General features: G+C 36.3%; 1 protein-coding gene across 2 annotated transcripts; it reads left to right on the top strand.

Annotated features, from left to right (window-relative positions):
- Positions 1-668: 668 nt before the first annotated feature.
- LOC111497504 lies at positions 669-23,435 on the top strand. 2 transcript variants are annotated; one of them, XM_023148321.1, is made up of 26 exons: positions 669-881; positions 1,576-1,751; positions 2,170-4,395; positions 4,917-4,992; positions 5,490-5,612; positions 7,584-7,839; positions 7,916-8,383; positions 8,454-8,639; positions 8,765-9,061; positions 10,164-10,814; positions 11,645-12,044; positions 12,147-12,274; positions 12,902-13,072; positions 14,117-14,314; positions 15,542-16,102; positions 16,192-16,248; positions 16,344-16,672; positions 16,900-17,332; positions 17,438-17,905; positions 18,606-18,722; positions 18,820-18,941; positions 19,030-19,762; positions 19,943-20,197; positions 20,488-20,670; positions 21,171-21,512; positions 22,199-23,435. In XM_023148321.1, exons 2-26 carry the CDS (start codon positions 1,577-1,579, stop codon positions 22,946-22,948), a joined length of 9,705 nt encoding a protein of 3,234 aa, XP_023004089.1. In that variant the 5' UTR covers positions 669-881; position 1,576; the 3' UTR covers positions 22,949-23,435. The 2 variants fall into 2 exon arrangements, with proteins under 2 accessions (XP_023004089.1, XP_023004088.1); XM_023148320.1 differs by having other exon boundaries at positions 670-881; positions 16,192-16,251.
- Positions 23,436-23,853: the final 418 nt, after the last annotated feature.

Genomic DNA, 23,853 nt, shown 5'->3' with positions numbered 1-23,853 from the left:
ATTATTTTTTTTTGCCGCTACAAGTATCTAATTAAAGCTATTTTATAATGGTAAGGTGAATTAAATTTAGATTTATAGTTTTTAAAAAACAACAGAATATTTGAATTTAAGTTATTTTAAGTGATCTTTAACTTTATTTTAAAATGTTACCACATATTTTGTTAAAATAAGTTATTATTAGTTTGGATATATAATATTTGAAATAATTTATATTAAATAAACAATTTAATCCATGCATCCAACTATTTTATAAATATTTTTCCTCACTATTTTTTTTTATTATACCATAAAAATATAAACAATATAAGTAAAATAGTAACAAAATATAGTAACTCATTATAACATTTTATTTTATAGGAAACTAACTATAGATAAATGACTAGAAAAGAAATACAATTTAAAAAAATAAAAAAATTAAATAGTAAAATTTGGAAATTATTTATGAAATTTGATTAAAAATTCAAATATAGAAAAAAATAAACCAATTTAAGAAAAAGTGAGAAAAAAAATCATTTAAAAAAAAAATTAAATGATTATTAATAATAATTGTGAAAGTGTTTTTGAAGACTTTTTAAAATAGAATTTTATGTGAGTGAAAAGAACGGGAGAAATTCCGCACATGAACTGCACGGGACAGGAAAAAGACCGAAAGAATATGAATGTAAATTGACCAAAAAGCCCATACTATCTGCAATTTTGGTCGGTAAGACTGTATCGCTTCCCTGCGAAAGCCTGTTGTCTTCCCCGTTCCTATGGATTGAACAATTCCAGAAAAACCCAAAAAAATCGAAAAAAAAAAAAAAATCTAATTCAGAGAGAGACAGAATTACTACGGTGATAATGGCTTCCTTCGTCGACTAGGTTATCAGTTTGAGTTCCAGGTTTTTCTTCCCGACTGTTTTCTTTGATTTTCTTTGATCCTGATTTTTCCTGTTATCGTATCTTCTCCATTATTTTAGAGATACAATTGTTGCGGGCGTTGTTTTAATTCATCGGCCATGTTGTGTGATTTTTTTTTTTTTTTTTTTTTTTTGTTGCTACGATTTTGTTTGATGGGACTTGATTGCTAACCTCTTGCGTGGTGAATACTGAATTTTTTGATTTGATTGCTATTTTTTTTCAACTTTGTTGTGTTAATTTGAAAACGAGATTTTCTTCAGCTGAAATTTGGGCTGATTTTGTTATTAAACATGCGTATTATTTCTGGGAACTGAAGGATTCAATTATTTTGTTTGAGCTGGTCTTTCTAGCCTTTGTTTCTGGTTGTGTAAGATTTGAGGTTTTGGAGGTATCCTAATGTCACGATGTCAATTGCTTAAGATAGTGAAAACTTCATGAAACTGGATGGTTCCTTAACCAAAATTGTTCTTTCAACAATGTTTGGAGATCCCCCTATGTTGTGGGTTATTGTTTACCAACTGCTTGTTGAATGGGGAGAGGTTGAATCTCTTCCCGCGGTCTCACAGCCACTGTACTGTTTGCTCCCTTCCTGTCACTCTCTCTATCTTTGTTAGCATTCGGTTTCTTTCACTTTCTAACATTTAACTGTGTCTTGTTCTCTGCTTTGGGCGACAGGATGGACTCGGTTTCCGGTTGTGAGGGTCCTGCCATTCTGCAGCTGCAGAATTGGAATCCTTCACAGCCTCAACTTAACCTCTCAGAGTATCGCGAAGCTTTTATTTCTCCTACAAGGTCAATTTTGTTATTGCATTCATACAAACATGAAGCGTTGCTTCTTCCTCTAGATACAGGTAAGTTGCCTTTTCTCCTCTCCTTAGATTTCCTCACTAGTTTTGATGTTTAATTATACACGCACAATAAAAAGGTACAAGGACAGAAGTCTACACCTTAAAAGTATTATCTTATGAGTTTCTTGAAACCAAGTATTATTGAGTTCGACAGCTATCTAATAGGATTGGGTTGTGCAAAATGGTCTAGACACCCATTGGTATTTAATAAAATCAAACATAATGTCATGTCCATACAAAGATTTAGGAGGCTTTGTATCCTTCAATAAAATTCTCTTTACGATGCTACAATTTTAATTCTATTGAATTGCGGGAGGTTCAACACTTCTTCACATATTTAGCTACCCAACCCCCTCGTTCTTGTTTTGCTTCTCCACAAGTTTTTAATTGTAATTTGTTATCATTTTATGTGGATCTGCAGGGGACAACAGGTGTAGTGATGACTTCCCAAATAAATATGATATTGACTTAAAAGATTTGGGATCATCAGCTTTCTCAGAAGAAGCATCAACAACATGTTGGCGAGAAGATGATGAAGGTGATGTACAATGCTCTAATAGATTGGCTGTCGACGTTGATAAGGATTCTCCTACCAAAAACAGATTTTCAAGGTCGAGTTGTAACAACTTCCTTGGTGATGTAAGTTCACTCGCTTGGGGGCTTTGTGGAGAATCCTATACGAAGCATGAAGATTCTTCTTTTAAGGAAATTTTATTTGTATCTGGAAATCATGGTGTCACTGCTCATGCCTTTTGCCAGCCGAAGAAAGTTGTTGTGGAGGGTAAAAATATGGTGCAATCTGAATTTTGGAAAGGAAGGTGGGTAGAATGGGGACCTTACCCAAGATTACCTCAAAATTTGGAGATTGAAGAACGTTCTGGTTTTTGTGAAACCTCTGGAAATGTTGACGAAAATGGGACGAATCAGAATGGGGAAATGTTACGTAGTTCTTGCTCTGAGTTTGAGAATGATGCCCTGTTGTCAGGAGATAGCGCATCTAAGAGATATTTACAATCATTTCTTGCTAAAGTTAAGACTGTTGAATTTGAAGATAACATTTGGACAATGTACCCGGAAAAAACGTCAGTTCCTTGCTTTACAAAGGTGGTTTCATTTAATATATTTAATTATAACCTGCCGCCACCAAATTCTGATGATTCTTTCGTCAATGAACAGAGCTGGCATGAAATAATCCTTGGAACACGCAGTAATATGAGTCCAACTTCATTTGACACCCATTTTCTATCTGACATTTTATCCAACGTACTAGGCATTGGCATGAATAAATCATACAAATGTTCCAGAATATTTTCAAGTGATTCACATTTTTTAATTGGATTTGTTTTGAAGAGAATGGATACTGTATCTGTTGAAGAGGGTGCTGAAACTGAAAGCAGAAATGGTACTTTAATTCTTGTTGCTAGAGTTGGAAATTTGGGAATTAAGTGGGTGTCTTCTGTAAAATTTGAGAAAAGCCTATATATTACACCGGTGATGGAGTGGGCAGATTTTTGCTTTTCAAATGATTTTATCGTTTGTTTAAGTGACTCTGGTTTTATCTTCCTACACTCTGCTTTGTCTGGCAAGCATGTTGCATGTATTGATGTTTTACAGGCGTGTGGACTCAATTCTCAGTACTTGCATGAGAAACAAGATTTGCAAAGGAATATAGTAGATCAAGTCCAAGATGATTTATCTTATAGACGTAGTTTTCATGAAAGAAGAAAGTTTAGAAGGTTATTATCTGATTCTCATTCCTCACATTTTGCTGTGATTGATGCATCTGGTGTAATATATGTTGTTTCTGCTATTGAACATATGTTAGAGCATTGCCATGGATATGAAAATCTGTTTCCACATTCTCATGATTTCAAACTTGGGAGGTCTCTAGTTAGTTGGGAGGTTGGTGGTTATGATATAGGCTGTCAGAGGAACTATTCAGAGTCATTGGGGAATCATTCATGTAGGGATTTTTCCAAGCAAAATGAAGGTGCTTCACATTGGGGTAATACTAAATCTAATGTGCTTCAAAATATTAAGGACTCAAAGGTTTATAGGGGGAGAGGAGATAAGTGCTCTTGTTTAACTGCTTCTGCTTCCTTTTTAAAAGATCAGAAGTCCGTGGGTGGAGAATTACAATCTTGCATCATGCGAAAGATGTTTCTTTCCACTTGGAAAACTAATGAAGATGATTGTTTTGGCTTCTCTCCTATGGGAATTACGCAATACATTAAAAGATGTAACATGAGTGGCCAGAATATCTCTCAAGTTGTCCATTTTGATTTGCATCTGAAGTCCGAAGTCCATGATGATAGCTGCTTGAAATCCCAAATGATTTTTGTTGATGGAAGGAAAAAAGATATTGTTGGAGAAGCAGTTGGTTGCACTTCACAAGGATCTCTTTATTTGGTGACAAATAATGGTCTTTCTGTGGTTTTGCCTTCTGTTACCATTCCGTCAAATTCTCTACCTCCCGAGTATGTCGCCAGGTCGCAACCTGATATTATTCTTGGCACTGCTAATCAAGTAAAAGATTTGGAGCTTAAAGAATCCAAGTGTCCATGGTCACCCTGGCAAGTTGAAGTTTTGGATAGGGTCCTCCTATATGAAAGCATAGATGAGGCAGATCGCCTATGTTCTGAGAACGGTGAGAATAATGAACCATACATCCTGTTCATTATTGCAGTATTTCAGTTTATTTAATGAGAATGATCTTGATCTTAAGTACACTGAGCTCTACCGTAAGAACATGTCTTTATTTTGCTAAAATGAAATCATATTGACATCAATTGGCATAACTATAATAGCTATATATCTAACAATGTTTAAGAAAATGATTATAAGAGACTATGTTTTCACCTGAATTGGAAATGTATAACTTGAAGTACGGTGGACCTTAAATTTTTCGGGTATTGTGCCTGGAAGTTTCATTTTGGTTTTTCTATTTTCAAACTGTCTCAGAATTGAATTAGCTGTCTGTGGATTCTGTTGTGAAGACCGCATAATTCTACAAGCAATTATATTGAGCATACAATTACAAAATATAACAGCAGTGATTTTTTTTTTCTTTTATAAATTTAATATGTAATAAGTGCTTTATCTAGTTTTTAATGGCAGTGTTAAGACATGGCAAATACTGGTTTCACTGTTTATACATGTTTATTTCAGGGTGGGACTTGAAAGTTGTGCGGATGCGTTGCTTTCAAATGGCATTGCATTATTTGAGATTTGATGAACTAGAGCGGTAAGATCCATTTCATGTTTCAATGTCTTTGTTGAATTAATGATCAAAACAGTGCTTGTGCACTGTTGTTATGCTGTCGCCAGTAGATTCTTCAGAGGTACTTGATTGAATTAAACAATTAATTTTGATAATCCTTAATTTATTTATTGAGAAAGAAGGAATTATTACTTGGGAACAGGGGCTACAATGTAATTAAGAAGCATTCAAGAGCGAAGATATAAGGATCCTGGAATTTGTAGTTTTACTGGTCGTTGATTTAGAATTTGTTTGGAATGACTTTTTAAGAGTACTTTTAAGTGTAAAAAAATGTGTTTTTATGCATTTAGAAAGTTCCAAACACGTCCTTAACTTCGACTAGTTGAACATTATAATTTATGGCTTGGGTTTGAACCCCATTTAGGAGAGATATTTTGTATATACATCTGACACATTTTTATGATTTGCTAAAGTTGTCATAGAAGTCATTCTTGTTTTCTTTTCAATTTTATGATGGACAGATCTCTAGAAATGCTTGTGGAAGTTGATTTGGAAGAAGAAGGAATTTTGAGATTACTCTTCGCTGCCGTACATCTGATGTTTCAAAAAGCTGGTAATGATAATGATATTTCAGCCGCTTCAAGGTATAAATCTATATTCATTTTCTCCATTCATCCTCTTAAGCACTATGGCCAATGTATTATGTTCCGAGCAATTTGTACATTAAATCAAAACATCTAAAGAGAAAGTGTTGATCTTAAATTGGCATACCCTCTACCTGAAATATGAAACTTGGGAAAAAACGCTACTCGAACTTCAACTTCAAAAGGACGAGAAAAAATTTGAAGACAAAACCCTACTCGAACAAGGAACCTGCTGCAAGCGCAAAAAATTTAGACAGGTCTCAATAATATTAGAAAGAAAAGTTCTCTAATATCTAAAAAGTTCGAGGGAGCTTCCAGTGCTCAGCATGGTATAAAGAGGAATTTCCTTTTGTAGAAACATAGGAAAAACTTACTCCACTTGGATCTTTAGAAAGGCAATCAGAATTCCTTTCGTAATCTGAATTTAAAATTTTAATATCGCAGACCAGATTCCAAGTGATGATGAAACATATTGCTTATAGCATCAATTAGATATGGAATTTCCAATTGGGGTTTCGGTATTTCTAAAATGTAAAATCCTCTTAAGTATTGATCGTTGGTTGATAGAAAGAATAGAAGACATGTTCCACAATTTTATGGTCCTTTTCCCATTATAAACATATAGGCAAAGACGCTTATCAATTTGTTGGAGCTGTATGTAACGGCATGTCTCAGTTGCAGTTGGCTCTGGCTGCAGCTTTCAACCATGTCCTTTACAACACTTGAGCTATCAGCTAGATCTCTACATCCATCAAACGACTATTTTGGGTGTATGACCATCTAATCCACCATCTTCAGAAGATTATGAAGTTCTTATTTAGTGGGATAGCAATTTGGGAGTTATTTGCTTGGATAAATAAACAGCTCCCTATGTTCCACTTGACGAAGACACAGTGAAATTTTGGGTTGGAGATAGTGAAAGAAAATTCTCAGACTCTAATATGTTTCACTTGTAACTTTCCGCTTGAGTTGTTATAGTTATGTATGTGGGTAGTGTATCGAGTGAGGGTAGGAGGTCAGGGAGTCTGTTTGGAAGATCGAAGTATTAGTAGGGAAACTGTAGGAGGGAGGGAGATTTGACCGTTAGTTGAAAATGAACTTTTGAGCAGTCATCGGTGAAGAGTGAGAGGCCCGGACCTCTCATAAAGCTTGGGAACTCTTGCTTGCAACAAGACTCCAAGTTTATGAAAATGAACTCTTGCTTGCTCAGACCTCTCATGGTGTTCAACAAGTCATTTTCGTTTTGTTTGCATATTAGCTTGATTATATTGTCCTAATTGATGAAAATCATGTCTATTTATGCCTGCACGCACTTGTTTTATTCTCTTAAAATCTCTACCTTTTTGAGTTCATTATGTATTCTTTTGTTCGTTTTATTGAGTGTGCAAACAAAATTTTTGCAAGCTAATATTAGTAGGTCTTCTTGATGAAATGTTTGATATTTTTTTAAAAAAATAAGAACAAGAGTCTTATTTGGCAAAGCCTAGACAAAATAACAGCCTTGGAACGAACTACAAAAGTATTCCTATGGTAATTGCTTGATGATCGATGTCGGTTTGTTTTCCTATCAATTGGGAGATGCTAAAGAAGTAAATATTGATTGTATGCATGGTGTCAGTTGTAACTTAATATAGTATCCCAATTTGGGTGAAAAACTTAATTTATGTATTATGCCATATCCTTTTTTTTCCTTTAGGGTTTGTACAACCATTTAATTTAGAAGCGTTCTTGTCTGATCAAAATTTGACTGTTTTAAAGATGCTTATATAATATGTATGTATACACAACTACATGATCATTTTTAATTTTATGTTGCAGTTGTCATCATATTACAAACTTTTAAATTCTAAAACCTCTGTTCTTTACATTTGGTTCTTGTTAAAAAAGAAAAAACCCCTCTGTTCCTTGTAACAAGTAAAGACAGATAAAAACCTTACTTCTGAACTTACGTGAAATGAGTTTCATTTGTAGGCTTCTTGCACTTGGGACACACTTTGCGACCAGAATGATTCATCGATATGGGATGGCTGAGTTCAAGAGAAATGCTACTACTTTTAATGACTTTAGTAGCGGCCAAGAAATTTCCATTCTCCCGCATCTTCCTTTTCAAAAGCAAAATGTATCGGAGCATTCAAGAAAACTTCATGAGATGTCTCACTTTTTGGAGATAATAAGAAATCTGCACGGCCATCTTAGTTCGAAATTCAAGAGGCCAAGTCAGGAATTGGTATGTTTATATTGATATTATGTGAATTTATATTCATTGAAGCAGTAATAATTTATTTGAACATTGGATTTTATAGGTCGTGGGGGAGGTATCTGACCAAACCAGTCTATTGCTGGATGAACCACAGCTTGTTTCTACAGATATAATATCATTGGGGAATACAAGTCAATATGAACTGTCATTTCCTTCAAATGATTTAAACTCTAACGTTGTAGATGGTCTTGCTATCATGCCCATGGTTTCCGGATCCCAGTTCAATTCAGAAGATTTAGATGAAGACTCGGCTGTTGTACCACAAGGAGTCCTGGAAAAGAAAGTTGTTCCCTTGGAGAATCCTAACCAGATGATTGCACGTTGGAAGTCAGATAAGTTGCCACTTAAAAATGTGGTTAAAGATGCTCTTCTCTCTGGCCGTCTTCCTTTGGCTGTTCTTCAACTACACATAAATCATTTGAGAGAATTAATTGAAGAGAACGAACCTCATGATACATTTTCTGAAATTCGTGACATTGGAAGAGCTATTGCTTATGATCTCTTCTTAAAGGTAGTTTCAGTAACTTTTCTCCTGTTTGTTTATCCATATTTTCTTAACAGCATGTTTATGTGTTGTACAGGGTGAGACTGGGCTTGCCATTGCTACGCTGCAGAGGCTTGGAGATGACATTGAAGTTAGCCTCAAGCAATTGTTGTATGGTACAATTAACAGATCTTTTCGAGTGGAAATTGCTGCGGAGATGAAAAAATATGGTTATCTGGGGCCATTTGACCAGAGGATGATGGATAGAATATTACATATTGAGGTATCAATCACTTTTGTTGCGTCCATTTTGAGTCAGTTCAAATTAAAATCTTAATTCTTTTTTATCCATTTGGAACTAAAGTATGCTCTTTTCTGCACTTCTTTATAAATGGGGGAATGGATTAGAGGCTCTACCCAAGCAGTAATTTCTGGAAAACATTTCTGAGCAGGCAGAAAGCAAATATGGGATTCCCATCAAGTTCTAACAGCCCAGGAGAAAATGAATTGAGGACATTACGTTTCCATTTAATCAACAATACTTTCATTGATTGTGGTGAGGTTGATGGTGTGGTTTTAGGTTCGTGGCCCAATGCCAATGAGAGCTCTTCTGTCGTGGAGACCACTGAAGATAATGCTCATATAGGATATTGGGCTGCCGCTGCCATTTGGACAAACACGTGGGATCAGCGAACAACTGATCGTGTAAGTCATGTTTAACTTCTCTGGTACAACCACCTGTTTTATGTGAACCCGATTCCTTTGAAACAATGAATCTGCATTAATATTTCCTTGCTTGAAAATCTGTTTGCAAGAACTAATGGAAAGTGATCGGGTATATAGGTTTCCTGTGGCTACTGACTAATATTGAATTGGCTGCCAAGATTCAGCTTTTAGTTAATGGGTGATTATTTTTGGGAGTTAAATAAGTCCTAAATAAGTCTATTGCACCTTATCCTTTCATGTATCAAATGTAAAGGATTACACAGTTGCTTTCGAATATAATTCATGCGGTTCATTTAAGGTTTTTTTTCTTAAATCTATAAAAATTTAATAAAAAGAAACAAACTTTTAGATGAAAATTTAATATATCCACTATAACCTACAGCCGACTGGATTACAGCCAATTTGAGAGGGCCAAGCTTTGCTTCTCTCTCAGAATCTTTTGCTACTTGTACCCCCCGTCTAGAACAACCTAGTCTTGTCTAGTCATAATTTCATAGACCTATGGAGTTTACAATCCCGAATAACTAGTTTGTGGAAGTTACATGAGTCGCATTCATCTTTTTACCCCTCCCAGAATATACTTTTATAATTGGTGGTCTAACTGATAGCTGAGCTAAAATCTAACACTAGTAAGTGAACAGCAAAGGACAGCAAAAGAAGGGAAAATAACATCAATACTCCCTTGCACCCCCCTTTATCCTAAGATCCATAAGTTATGTAAACGAGCCCCACAGTGCACCTGAATCTTCGTTTCAGTGCCTAATATTGATATTGGAGCGCCTATCTGATGAAGCTTGTAGGAATTGGAGTTCTTGTCATAGCTCAGGCTCTATTGCCAGCCCCTGTGTCTAGTCTTCTTTTTTGTTTCACTTCTTCAACTGCTGTGGTTTAAACTGTACTATCTAGGTCCATTTATATCTCTGATAAAAAATCATAGACTGCATGAATTTCGCTCCTCTCCTTTCTTATCACCCCCACACCTGTACCCAAATATGGTCAGATTGATCCACTTTGTTTTTGTTGTCCAGTTGCGTTTGATGTGGGATATTAATTGGTTTATATTACATCTTTCTTTGTACAGATATTACTGGATCAATCTTTGGGTAATGGTATCCATGTAGCATGGGAATCGCAACTTGATTACCATATATGCCATAATAACTGGGATGGAGTATCAAGACTTCTCGATATGATTCCTGATGCTAATATTTTGGATGGGAGCCTCCAAGTAAGCTTAGATGGTCTACAGTCAGCTTCAGCAGTTGGGTGCAACAGAGAGTCTACTTTTTACAGCAATTACTTATATCCTCTAGAAGAGTTAGATGCTGTTTGCTTGTACATTCCCAACGTCAAAATTTTCAAATTTTCAGCTAATATTATGTGCTCCAAATTGTTGGGTATGCTCTTGGAGGAGAAGCTTGCAAGGCATTTTATATTTCTGAAGGAATATTGGGAAGGCTCAATGGAGCTGGTACCTCTTCTTGCCCGTTCTGGCTTCATTATACACAGACTTGATGAGATTGCTTCTATGGATGACCACATCAGCAGTTCAGTTGATCAAAGATCTTCAAACAAGGGCGGAGCATATTCTGTTGATTCTGTGCAAGCATTGTATAAAGTTTTCATACATCACTGTTCACAGTATAACTTGCCTTTTCTTCTCGACCTTTATCTGGACCATCACAAACTGGTTATTGATAATAATTCAGTTCATTCACTACTGGAAGCTGCTGTAAGTATCTACACATTCAGTCAGTGTGGCTTCTTATTTCTATATTTCCTGATTTTATTTAATAGCCATCATTCATCTTTCGTCTGTTTCTTCTTACATATTTAAAGTAGCTTATGTGAGTGAGTGAGTTTGACAGTTTAAGGGATGAGTTCATAGCAAGTGAAGAGTCAGAGATAAATGAGGGAAATTTTTGTGGGATTCATGTTGATCTTGGCTCGAGCCAGCTAAGCCCAATTTATTGTATTTTTCATTTGTTTTATTTTATATTTACCCTACAAGTTACTCTTTTTGCTTTAGGTACTTCTGTTGAGTCCTTTTTGACAATAGAACATGGAGTCTGGGTAATTGACAAAAGTAGCTGAAAATAAACTGTAGAATAGACTCACAACCTATTTTTAGAAACACAAGAAGATTAACCTTCTGTCGTTATCACAATTGGGTAATTTCTTTTGAAGGCTATGTTTGTGGTTATTTTTAATGAAATACGTATTTGACAATATTTTAGATTACTAAGCAGCCCACTCAAATTTCCCTCACTTCAGCATAGTGCTCTAGTCTTGCCAAGATATCCCAGGAGTACAATTTCTGTTTACATGAAGCTGGAATGCTGGCATTTTAGTCATTTTGGTGGGACCATCAGTTGACTTATATTCCTGTTCAACTTCTACACCTTACATAAATTTTCAGTTGACCATCAGTTGACTATTTTCCTTATGACCTTAATATTATCAAACATTTCGAGTATCCTTTGATTTTGCCTATTAACTCTCTTTAAAATTTAGTTTGTATGCTCATCTTTTGCCCTCTATTCTTATGGTGTGCTGATGTAGGGAGATTGCCATTGGGCAAGATGGCTACTTCTGTCGAGGATCAGGGGCTGCGAATACGATGCATCATTTTCTAATGCTCGCTCAATAATGCCACTGAATTTAGTTCATGATCCCAACCTCAGTGTTCGGAATATTGAAGAGATTATTTCCACTGTTGCTGACATTGCTGAAGGTGGGGGAGAAATGGCAGCCCTAGCAACTCTAATGTATGCTCCTTCCCCAATCCAAGATTGTTTAAGTAGCTGTGGTGTAAACAGACATAGTAGCTCGTCAGCCCAATGTACTCTTGAAAACCTCAGGCCAGTCCTGCAACGATTCCCTACATTGTGCCGTGCCCTAGTTACATCTGCTTTCCAGCAAGATACAACTTGCAATTTTTTGGGTCCAAAATGGAAGAATGGTTAGCTTCTCCTCCTCCATTTTATTGTAATTTTCACTCTCTGTCATTATTTCTGCACCTGAGTGTTTAATCAGTTCACAATTCATTGTTTCTGCATTTCAGCGTTATCTGAATATCTACATTGGCGTAACAGCACCATTTTTTCTGCTGGACGTGATACTTCACTTTTACATATGCTACCATGCTGGTTTCCCAAGGCAGTTAGGAGATTGCTTCATCTCTATGTCCAGGTTTCATTCTCTATCCTTTTAACAACCCATGCATTTTGTCATCATTCTGAACTAAATGATTCATTGAATTAACAGACGGTAGATTAGAAATGTATCCACTTTTTAAATTTTACTGGAGATTAGAATGGATGGACTTTGACTGCTTACTACTCCTTTCCATAGACACTTAACCGCTTGATGATCTTTCTTGTACTCCACACTATTCAAAATAAAATGCTCAGTCCACTTGCTATCCACAGAAGGGTCGGACAAGCTTTGAACCATAGAACCTTCTTATGTTCATTGAATATTCATTTCTATCCACACTATTTCTTTGTATTAGCACTCTTCACTCAAGTGAATCATAAAATTTTCTTTTTTCTGAAATCAATCATTAGCCTTTTGTCATATGGCTAGCTGGCTCCTGTTTTATACGCAAGATTAGCTACTCATTTAAGTTAATAAACAGCTTGTTAGACAGCTGTTCAACTGAACTAACAACTAACGATGCAGTTATGATAATCGAAATGGTGTTACAGTTCAGCTAGCGTCCTGCAGCAAATTACCCTAAGATTTAGGGATGTTACTTCTAAAAGTCGAGGCTCAGATTTTTGTATATGCTTTATGTTTGTGCAAATTCTATCGCAGGGTCCTCTTGGATGGCAATCAATTTCAGGTTTGCCAACGGGGCAAGCATTATGGGAGAGGGATGTATATTTTGTTATGAATGATGATGAACATTCTGAAATCAGTCCAATCTCTTGGGAAGCAGCCATACAGAAGCACATTGAAGATGAACTATATGATTCATCTCTCAAGGTATGTCCAACTATAGGTTATATGTATATTCTTTGAATTTCTCGGCAGCTACTTCAGTAACTGGCCTTTATTTTCCCTTTTGAACTTATACAAGATTTCTTTAACCTTATATGGTTCTTATTCTCCGAATTTTCTCAATTGTTTTCTCTTTGTTATCACGCAAAGTAGAAAGAAGTATTTTGTTGAGGGAAGCATTTATTCCATATGAAAGTGCTCCCTTATCTCCCCTGGCTATATGATAAATTTTGAAAAATATTGTAAAATAGATTCCTAATTCTCAACTGCACTGCATATTACTATCTGGCAATGTGAATTAGGAATCTTCTTGCTTTACAGTATATTTCAAAATTTATCATGTTCCAGGGGAGATAAGGGAACACTTCCGTAAGGTATTGTTTCCTCCCAATTATTGAGAATAGATGATTGTCATTGCCTGTTTATATAAAGATACCATATATGTTGTGTTATCTGGTAGTTGGAAGTTTTATTTGTTAAATGTCTTACATTAATGTGCTGTTTTTATCCAAAAATATTACTAGTGATTGTAAAAAGCTCAAGAGAGTCCTGTGGATTTCCTAAAACTTTCCTAACATCTAACCATTATCGATGAAGGGTGAAACAGATTCTATTTCTTTTCTGTTTACATGATGCATTTTGTCTCTCAGATAAACTCTCGATCATTAAAATTCACACGATTAGTAATTGTTGAAAAACAATTGATGATGTTTATGGGTGCAGATCCCTCGATAAAACCCCCATACATTGCAGGTGTCATGATGCTTTTACATTGCCCAAAGAATTAAACTGCCTAGCTCATCCATCAAAATCATATTAAATGTCTTAGTTATCTTGACAGATCCTCAATCTCGCCAATCTTGTTTATATTTTCTGTTATATTATTTTACGGTTTACTATCTCATCTAATACACGTTGCCACATTTTGTAATGCGGAGTCTATCAGTATATAATTGTTGGCGTTATTGGTAGACGCATGTGTGCTTCCTTTAAGCCATACACTCAGCTCAGCTAATCTATTGCCTTTAGGAAACTGGACTTGGGCTCGAGCACAACTTGCATCGTGGGCGTGCATTATCAGCTTTTAATCATCTTCTTGTTGCTAGAGTTCAGAAATTGAAATCAGAGATTCAGTCAGGTTCAGCAATTGGACAATCAAATATACAGTTGGATCTACAGACACTTTTTGCGCCTTTGACACCAATGGAACAATCTCTTCTTTCTTCGGTAAGGATTTATCATTATTTTCTTTTACGTTATAATAGGCAATGATTATTATTGTAACACAGCAATCAAACACTAAGGGGATAAGGTAAATGTCAAAACTACAAAAAAAGAACATCATGGAGGACAGAAAGGATCAAAAGAAGTGTCAAAATCTAAAGATACAAAATTGTTTGATCAATAAATAAGTGAAATATTTAATTCTTTTCTAAGTGACTTCAACATCGTCAACTTTTGACTTAAACATTCTCATATTACGTTTTTTTAATAAAAGAAACAAGCTTAAAGCATTAGCAAAAAGCAGAGCAAAGGGAACAGTCTAAGAGGCAGGGGAAGTGAAAACCCCCACCCAAAAGCTCATATTTCTTTTCAATTGATAAATAATCTAACGATTATGAAAATGACATGTTCTCAGAAAGTTCTCTTTCTGGGCATCCTTCCAAAGAAAAGCATTCCAACTTAATGATCAATAAATCTTTGTAAGATGTTACACACTGGAAGGATGATTCAAACTGCAACTTGTGGAAGTCGTTACAATGAAACAAAATGGTTTGCCGATTCTCTACTCATGCTTAAATGATTCACTGAGGTCCTTAATCATTTTTTCAATGATCCAATCCAATACCATTTTACTTAATTTTCTTATAAAACCATCTTTCTCTAATCTTTTTACTTGTCCTTCACTTTTTCTTTATTGTTATCTGATAACTGCTGCATCCATGATTTCTTTTCGTTATTATTTTGCCTTTTCTTTTGGCCCTCCCAAGAGTCCCCTTATCATCTAGAGTTATTTTAAAATCAAGGATCCACTCTCCTCGAGATGAAGGAAAGACTGATAGCTTATTCGATGTCCATAGAATCTTTCAAACTTGCTTTAGGACTATAGGTAACCAATCAAAATCTATGCTGGTCTGATTAATTATGTTCCTAGGAGAGCAGGAGGATTTAAACAGCAGATTTCAATCTCCTTGGGAAATTGACCTATAAATTATTGGGTATATTCCTTTTTGGGGTAACACTAGATCTATCCATTCCTGGACCAGGTTGCTAAAATTTCCAAGCTTACCCACCTCTGACAACTACAGGCTCCTTCCAGTCATTCTAATATTCGTAAATTCTTTTAATTATAATGTTGATACTTTTCCTTGACAAATAGTTGACTCAATTAATTATGCAAAGTTAAACTGTTTTACTTGAGTTTGTAAAAATTTCTCCACACTTGATTTTCAGGTTATTCCACTTGCCATTACGCATTTTGAGAACTCCGTGTTAGTTGCCTCATGTGCTTTTCTCCTGGAGCTAGGTGGTTTGTCTGCCAGTATGCTCCATGTAGATGTAGCAGCTTTAAGACGAATATCGACATTTTACAAGTCTGGGCAATCCTTTGAGAATTTCAGGCAACTTTCACCTAAGGGTTCTGCTTTTCACCCAGTACCCTTAGAATCTGATAAAATAGAGACTCTTGCTCGAGCTCTGGCTGATGAGTATCTGCACCAGGAAAGCTCAAGTGTTAATGAGCCAAAGGGCACTTCTGATTCAGCACCTCCAAAACGTTGTTCACAGGTGCTTTTGTTTGTCCTACAGCATTTGGAAGAGGTAAGTCTTCCCCACATGGTCGATGGAAATTCATGTGGATCGTGGTTATTATGTGGTAAAGGTGATGGGACTGAGCTAAGAAATCAGCAAAAAACTGCAAGCCAACACTGGAATTTAGTTAGAGTCTTTTGTCGGATGCATAGGATTCCTCTAAGTTCGAAATATCTTGCTTTGTTAGCAAGAGACAATGACTGGGTATTCTCCTTCGGTCTATATTAATACTGAACTAATTTTCTCAACTGTGACGATTCACATTCTGATTCAATATCTCTTATATTTGAAAGGTTGGATTTTTAACTGAGGCTCATGTTGGCGGGTACCCATTTGACACAGTAATCCAAGTAGTGAGTCCTGTATATTTATTAATTTGAGTAGTCACCTATCTAAATCTCTTATCCTTATGTTACATCTTTTCTTCCATTTTATTTCTCTCTAGGCATCAAAAGAGTTCAGTGATCCACGTCTCAAAATCCATATATTAACGGTATTGAAGTCTGTACAGTCGAGGAAAAGCCCTGGCCCTTCATCATACTCCGACACTGAAGAGAAAAAAGGTCAAACCACCATTTTAGATGGAAGTATGTATATTCCTGTTGAGCTCTTTACCATTTTAGCTGAATGTGAGAACAAGAAGAATCCCGGAAAAGCTCTCTTGATAAAGGCAGAAGAGTTGTCCTGGTCTATTTTGGCAATGATTGCTTCTTGCTTCCCAGACGTCTCTCCATTATCCTGTCTTACTGTTTGGCTAGAAATTACAGCAGCAAGGTGACAATCAATTGTTCCTTTTGGAAATGAAATATATAGATAGTTAGTATCTTACTTGGAAGTATACCATTAGTTTTAAGTTGTTATTTCATTGCTTCTATGCGAGTTTTATATTTATATATGTTCAGTTTTTATTATCCTTTTCTTGTTATTGATTTTTTTCATTCCAAGTAGGATATTTACAAATACCAAGCTGAAGATCTTTTCTGATTCTGAGTTATATACAGGGAAACTACATCCATTAAGGTAAATGATATTGCTTCCCAGATAGCAGAAAATGTCGGGGCAGCAGTAGAAGCTACCAATACCTTGCCTGCTGGGTGTAGATCATCTGCATTTCATTACTGCCGGAAAAATCCCAAACGAAGGCGAACCATGGATTCCGTTTCTGATGATCCATCAGTTATAGCGATATCTGATAATTTCAGTGCTTCACGTGCATCAACTAAAGTTCCAGGTGACTCTATTGTCATGGAAGAAGGAAAGATAGTTCAGGAACCCCAACGGATTTCTGTTTCATATGATTCAGATGAAGCACCATCATCTCTGTCCAAGATGGTTTCTGTGCTTTGTGAACAGAAACTATTCTTGCCTCTGTTGAGGGCTTTTGAGATGTTCCTTCCTTCATGTTCCCTGCTACCATTCATCCGTGCACTTCAGGTTAACCGTTTAGTCCCATATGATCCCCACTCCTTTCCTTCATAAAATTTCTTTGAGTTTTCTTTAAACAAATCATGTACTGATTCAAAGTTAACCGTTCATTAGGCATTTTCACAAATGTGTTTAGCTGAAGCTTCAGCACATTTAGGTTCATTTTCTGCACGAGTTAAGGATGAAGCAATCTATTCTCATGCAAATGTTGAGGGAGAAGAAAATACTGGGACGTCATGGACTGGGTCGACTGCTGTCAAGGCTGCCAATGCGGTACTGTCTGTTTGTCCATCTCCATATGAAAGAAGATGCCTACTGAAACTTCTAGCTGCAACTGATTTTGGTGATGGAGGATTTTCTGCCTCATATTATCGACGACTTTATTATAAAATCAATTTAGCTGAGCCTTTACTACGTATAGATGATGGGCTCCACCTTGGAAATGAGGCTCTAGATGATGCATCACTTTTATCAGCACTAGAAAATAATAGACATTGGGAGCAAGCACGCAATTGGGCAAAGCAACTGGAAGCTAGTGGGGGTTCTTGGAAATCAGCTAGTCATCATGTCACGGAAACTCAGGTATTTTAGCATAAAGTTCCTGGTTGACTTTTTGATCATGTTGCAAGTTATTCTTCTTATTGGTAGTCAAACTAAATAGAATATTTCTCATTTCTATACTTTATGATTGCAATGCTAAATATTCATAATCAACCAATAGTTTTTGGTTTGAATTGGGGTAACATTTTGTACAAGTATTGCTAAGACTTGTAAGAGACAGGCTAAGATGAGAAATATACCATATTTGGCATGGCTGCTTCAATACCTAGAAGTGTCTTTGGCGCTGTAAGCTTTATATACTAATTGATTGTATTAGTTGTATTATTCACAGAGAAAAACTTAAAAAGAACTGTTTTCTTCGTTCTACTCACTTTCTATTAGCTATATTAGATAATGTGAGGATTGTAGATTTAAATGAAGTTCCCCATTTTGTTCAAGTTTGTGTTGTTTCTATTTCACTTCATGTGGGATTCCTTTCTTAACCTTCAAAATTCATGGTCAGCTGAACAATTTCCTTGAATTTATCATCATTTCTGCTGTGAACAAAAACTCACGGTAAAATATAGCTAGTATAACGAACTTGAAGAAGTGGCTTAATGTTCAGAAGACTTAAAATATTTGTTGCGTTCATGTTATCCTGTGGGTTGGGGGGTAGTGGTGGTATTGTAAAAAGTAAAAGAAAAGGTGTTATTATTTCGCTAATGGCTCTCTCCTTGTTTAGGCTGAATCTATGGTAGCAGAGTGGAAGGAATTCTTATGGGATGTTCAAGAAGAGAGAGTTGCATTGTGGGGTCACTGCCAGGCACTCTTCATTAGATATTCCTTTCCTGCTTTACAGGTATGTGGAACTGGAAGTGTGGTATCTGCTTGATATTTGAATTAGATTTTTTTGACTTGTGAACAATCTACTGACAATTGCTATCTTCTGTTCGTAGGCTGGATTGTTTTTCCTCAAACATGCAGAAGCTGTGGAGAAAGATCTTCCAGCCAAGGAGCTTCATGAACTATTATTACTTTCCTTGCAATGGTTAAGTGGGATGTTTACCGTGTCCTATCCGTAAGAAACTTGTCTTAAATTTTAACATATGCTTTATTATTTTGCATTTAAAATTATTGTCACTGACTTGTGTGATCCAATTTATTAGGGTTTATCCATTGAATCTTCTACGAGAAATTGAGACCAAGGTTTGGCTGCTGGCTGTAGAGTCAGAAGCTGAACTGAAAAATGAACGGGACCTGAACATCAGTGGCTCCATCCGAGAATGTAAATCTAGGAATAGCTCAAGTATTATCGACTTGACTGCAAGTATGATATCAAAAATGGATAAACATATCAGTACAATGACGAATAAAAATATGGATAAACATGAGGTCAGAGAAAACAGCCAGACTCATCATAAAAGTCAAGTATTAGATGCTGGTCTTTCAACTACAGGAGGGGGGAATACAAAGACAAAAAGGAGGACCAAAGGTTCCATGTTACTACGACGGCCATTGGCAGACTCTGCAGACATGAACACTAACTCTGAAGATGGATATATTTCTTCCAATGTTAAAAATGATTTGCACATGCAAGATGAGAACTTAAAAATGGATACATCGTTTTCAGGGTGGGAAGAAAGGATTGGGCCTGCAGAGGTGGAAAGAGCCATTCTTTCATTGCTAGAGTTTGGACAAATTACGGCTGCGAAGCAGCTTCAACAAAAGCTATCTCCTGAGCAAGTGCCTTCAGAATTCCTTCTCGTGGATGCTTCTTTTAAGCTCGCAGCTATATCAACCTCCAATCGCGAGGTTCCAATGGCCATGCTTGATGGGGATTTATGTTCAGTTATTCTTTCATCTGGTATTCAAGTTGATCAGTATCTCAACCCATTGCAGGTTTCTGTCAATCCTGTCTCTCTCACTCTTCTTTATGTTAAACTTAGTAGCAATTGTTAAAATGAAAATACCATCCCCTTCTTACTAGGCTCTTTCAGTTTTCTGAATTTATTGCCATCCAATGATAACTCCTGTTCTTATTTTGGTTGATGTGCATGATCCGCATGTTCATATGTACAGGTTTTGGAGACTTTAGCAACAATTTTTGCTGAAGGTGGTGGACGTGGGCTTTGTAGAAGAGTAATTGCGGTTGTAAAAGCAGCAAATGTCTTGGGACTTTCATTTTCAGAGGCATATAACAAACAGCCAATTGAACTATTACAGCTGCTCTCTCTCAAGGCACAAGAGTCATTTGCGGAGGCAAATTTCCTTGTGCAGACTCACTCTATGCCTGCTGCTAGTATTGCTCAAATTCTTGCAGAATCTTTTCTCAAGGTTGTTTTCCCTACTGAGTGCCTAGTAGATCTCTAGAATTATGAATTTAGATTCAGCAGATACAGGTTGAGTATCAGAGGTTGAAAAAGGCCAGACCATAAATAAAAAAGTCAGATTGAATTATCTCCAAAGCTTAATATCAAACTTGCTTTGGTTTCAGTCTCTATTTGATCGATTGTATTTAAAGATATTTTGCATGAATCTGATAATTTTCCTTAGTTTGAATGAACCCATGGGGTAAGTATCAGTTCTTAATCTAAACTGACCTCTTATGATTTTGAAAAAATTAGGGCTTGCTGGCTGCACATCGTGGAGGTTATATGGATTCCCAGAAAGATGAAGGACCTGCTCCTCTACTATGGAGATTCTCTGATTTCTTGAAGTGGTCAGAACTTTGTCCTTCTGAACCAGAGATTGGGCATGCCTTGATGCGTTTAGTTATTACTGGACAAGAGATACCACATGCCTGTGAGGTACTACTGTGACTATGACATATATTTTTCCATTATGTCGCCTAGGTTGTACATCATGAAAGAAAATGGGTCTCGAGTGAAAATAGAAAACATGAGAAGAAAATGTGTTTTTTTTTTTTTTTTTTTTTTTTGGAGTTATGATACTGCTAGTTATTAGTAATACGTGGATAGACTGTGAGTTATAATCATTTCTATATTATTCTATTATGGACTGCTGTTTAGTTAAAAGATTTGGCCTTCTTAGTGTAATTCCTTGGGGTAAAAATGTTTAAGAAATAGACCTCTGGAAGTGATGGAAACTGGAATTTCATTTTCTTTCATTTTCTTTCTTATACACAGTAGGCATTGTGCAAGTTTTATTCAGTTAAGTGTTATAAGCAGTGTTGTTCTTTCTCATTCCATCAAATGTCTAGATGTTGACTCAAGTTCAATAAGTTGATTTCTTATTCTTAAGAATTTTTACTCCAGTTTTCTGACTTCTAAAAAATGTTCTGTTTTAGGTTGAACTTTTAATTTTGTCCCACCACTTCTACAAATCATCAGCTTGCCTCGATGGGGTTGATGTTCTCGTGGCTCTTGCTGCCACAAGAGTTGAGGCTTATGTAGCTGAGGGTGATTTTCCATGTTTAGCTCGTCTGATCACTGGAGTTGGGAACTTCTATGCCCTTAGTTTTATTCTTGGCATTCTTATCGAGAACAATCAACTAGAATTTCTTCTTCAAAAGTTTTCGGCTGCTATAAGTACAAGCACAGGCAGTGCTGAGGCTGTCAGGGGCTTTCGTATCGCTGTTCTTACATCCCTTAAGCATTTAATCCCCAATGATCTTGATGCATTTGCTAAGGTTTGTAGACTTGTTCACAATATCCAATGTGTAATATTCTTGACAATTGCAATAAATTCATAAGATGCCATATTCAATTAGATCTTCCGTTGGCTTGGCAGGAATTATTTCATATCGCATGCTTAGCATATGCTTGCAACTTATCAAGGACATCAACATTTAGGCTGATATTATGCTAAGATGTTATGGTTTTGAATGGTTGGCTATTTGATCATTTATTACATCTCACTAGTCCAACATAGCCTTATTAGTTATCTTATTTTATCAACATTACCCTTTGTTATGGTTCTGAAATTATTTTTGTCAACTCCGTATGCTATATTTTTGTTTTATTGTCCTTCTGGATCAAGTTATTTTTGTTATTTATTTAGGTAGTTACCAGAAATATCAGCATGTGTTTACATTTGACATTAAATGACCAAAGATTTGCTTTCATAATGTCTAACCCAAGGTTTACTATACAAATTATTCCTGTGGACTTGGGGTTCCTTGTTTATCTTTTTATCCTCCATTCTCTTCTTCTAAGATATGCATGATCCGAGTGGACTACGGTACTGGTTTTCTTTTCGTAAATCTTAGGCAGCGGAAAATTCCTGAAGTTCTTGTTTTGATGTATACTTCGATGAAAATTAACCTCAGAGCACCATCTCTCGTGTTTAATTTGGTGATTTACATCATGCATACAGGTTTACAGCCATTTTGACATGAAGCATGAAACAGCTGCCCTTTTGGAGAGACAGGCAGAGCAGTCTTGTGAGATGTGGTTCCGCCGCTATGACAAGGACCAGAACGAAGACCTTTTAGATGCCATGCTGTACTACATTAAAGCTGCTGAAGTTTATTCTTCCATTGATGCTGGCAACAAAACTCGCAGATCCTGTGCTCAGGCCTCTCTAGTGTCCCTTCAGATTAGGATGCCCGACTTTAAATGGCTCTTCCAGACAGAAACCAATGCCAGAAGAGCTCTCGTCGACCAATCAAGATTCCAGGAGGCACTAATTGTTGCTGAAGCTTATGATCTCGACCAGCCAAGCGAGTGGGCTTTAGTCATTTGGAATCAGATGCTTAAGCCAGATATTTTAGAAGACTTTGTGGCTGAATTTGTCACTGTGCTTCCACTCCATCCTTCAATGTTAAGCGACATTGCAAGATTTTACAGGTCCGAAGTCGCTGCCCGTGGGGACCAGTCCCAGTTCTCCGTCTGGCTGACTGGGGGAGGGTTGCCTGCAGAGTGGGCAAAATATTTGGGAAGATCATTTAGATGCTTGTTGAAAAGGACTCGGGATTTGAGGCTCCGTTTGCAACTAGCTCAACTTGCCACTGGTTTTATGGATGTTATCAATGCTTGCACAAAAGCGCTTGATAAGGTACCTGAGAACGCCGGGCCTCTTGTTCTTAGGAAAGGGCATGGCGGTACATATCTTCCGCTGATGTAAGTCGAAAGATCATTCAAATATCATGTTCGTTTTATCGGCGCCTGGAAAGATCAACAACGGGGACGATGACAAAGTCAATAACATCATATTCTTGGATCCTTGAATAATTGGCCATGGAAATATACTACCCTGCCCTGGTTTATTTATTGATGGGAAGGGGGAATTAGATGGCACAAGGAGGTGTAGAGTTGTAAAATCTGCAGACCAGTTTATTTATTTCAAGTTTCCTGTTTGCTTTTTGTAGTTTTCCTTCACAAGCCAATGCTAGGTCTATTCAAGCAACACAACCATATTAGGTGCAGGATTGGATGCTTAGAGAAGCCTTTTGTATATCAGTTTTGTGGGATCTCTTTTCCATTATGGTTATTTATTGATTTTTTTTTTCATTGTTTTTGTTTCCGCATCACCTTGAATTGTATAATATTTGATAAAACAGTTGCAAATTGATCATTTTAAAGGGAATGTAATTGTCGCTGTTGCATAAATACTTGGAAGTGTACAACAATCATCTCTTATTAGTATCTTTCAAAAACAAAACTTGCTTGATCTCAGCAGGGCTTATGTGCTAGATTACAATGTCTTTTCTACTATCGCTTCTAAATGTCGTCCACGGTGTCTTCGTTTTTTTCATTTTTACAATACTTGAGGTGAAGAGATAGAGGATTATAACAATCGATGGTATTTACATAAAATAGTTGAATTATGCTTAGGTTGCTGATAATTGAATATATGTTCAACAAAAAAATATATATGATTAGGTACTTGTTTTTAAGCTTAGTACTATCTTCTTCGAACAAAAGCTTGAAAGATGAGACATGGGTCTAGTCTTTGCATTGTGTCAAGGTGGGCTTACCCGATTAGTTACAAGTAAGATGGTTTTTATGCAGAGGTATAAGATATAGCAA

Source organism: Cucurbita maxima, unplaced genomic scaffold, assembly GCF_002738345.1.
Source record: "Cucurbita maxima cultivar Rimu unplaced genomic scaffold, Cmax_1.0 Cma_Scf00023, whole genome shotgun sequence".
In the NCBI taxonomy this organism is placed as follows: Eukaryota; Viridiplantae; Streptophyta; class Magnoliopsida; order Cucurbitales; family Cucurbitaceae; genus Cucurbita; species Cucurbita maxima.
This window is presented reverse-complemented; position numbering and strand designations above follow the sequence as displayed.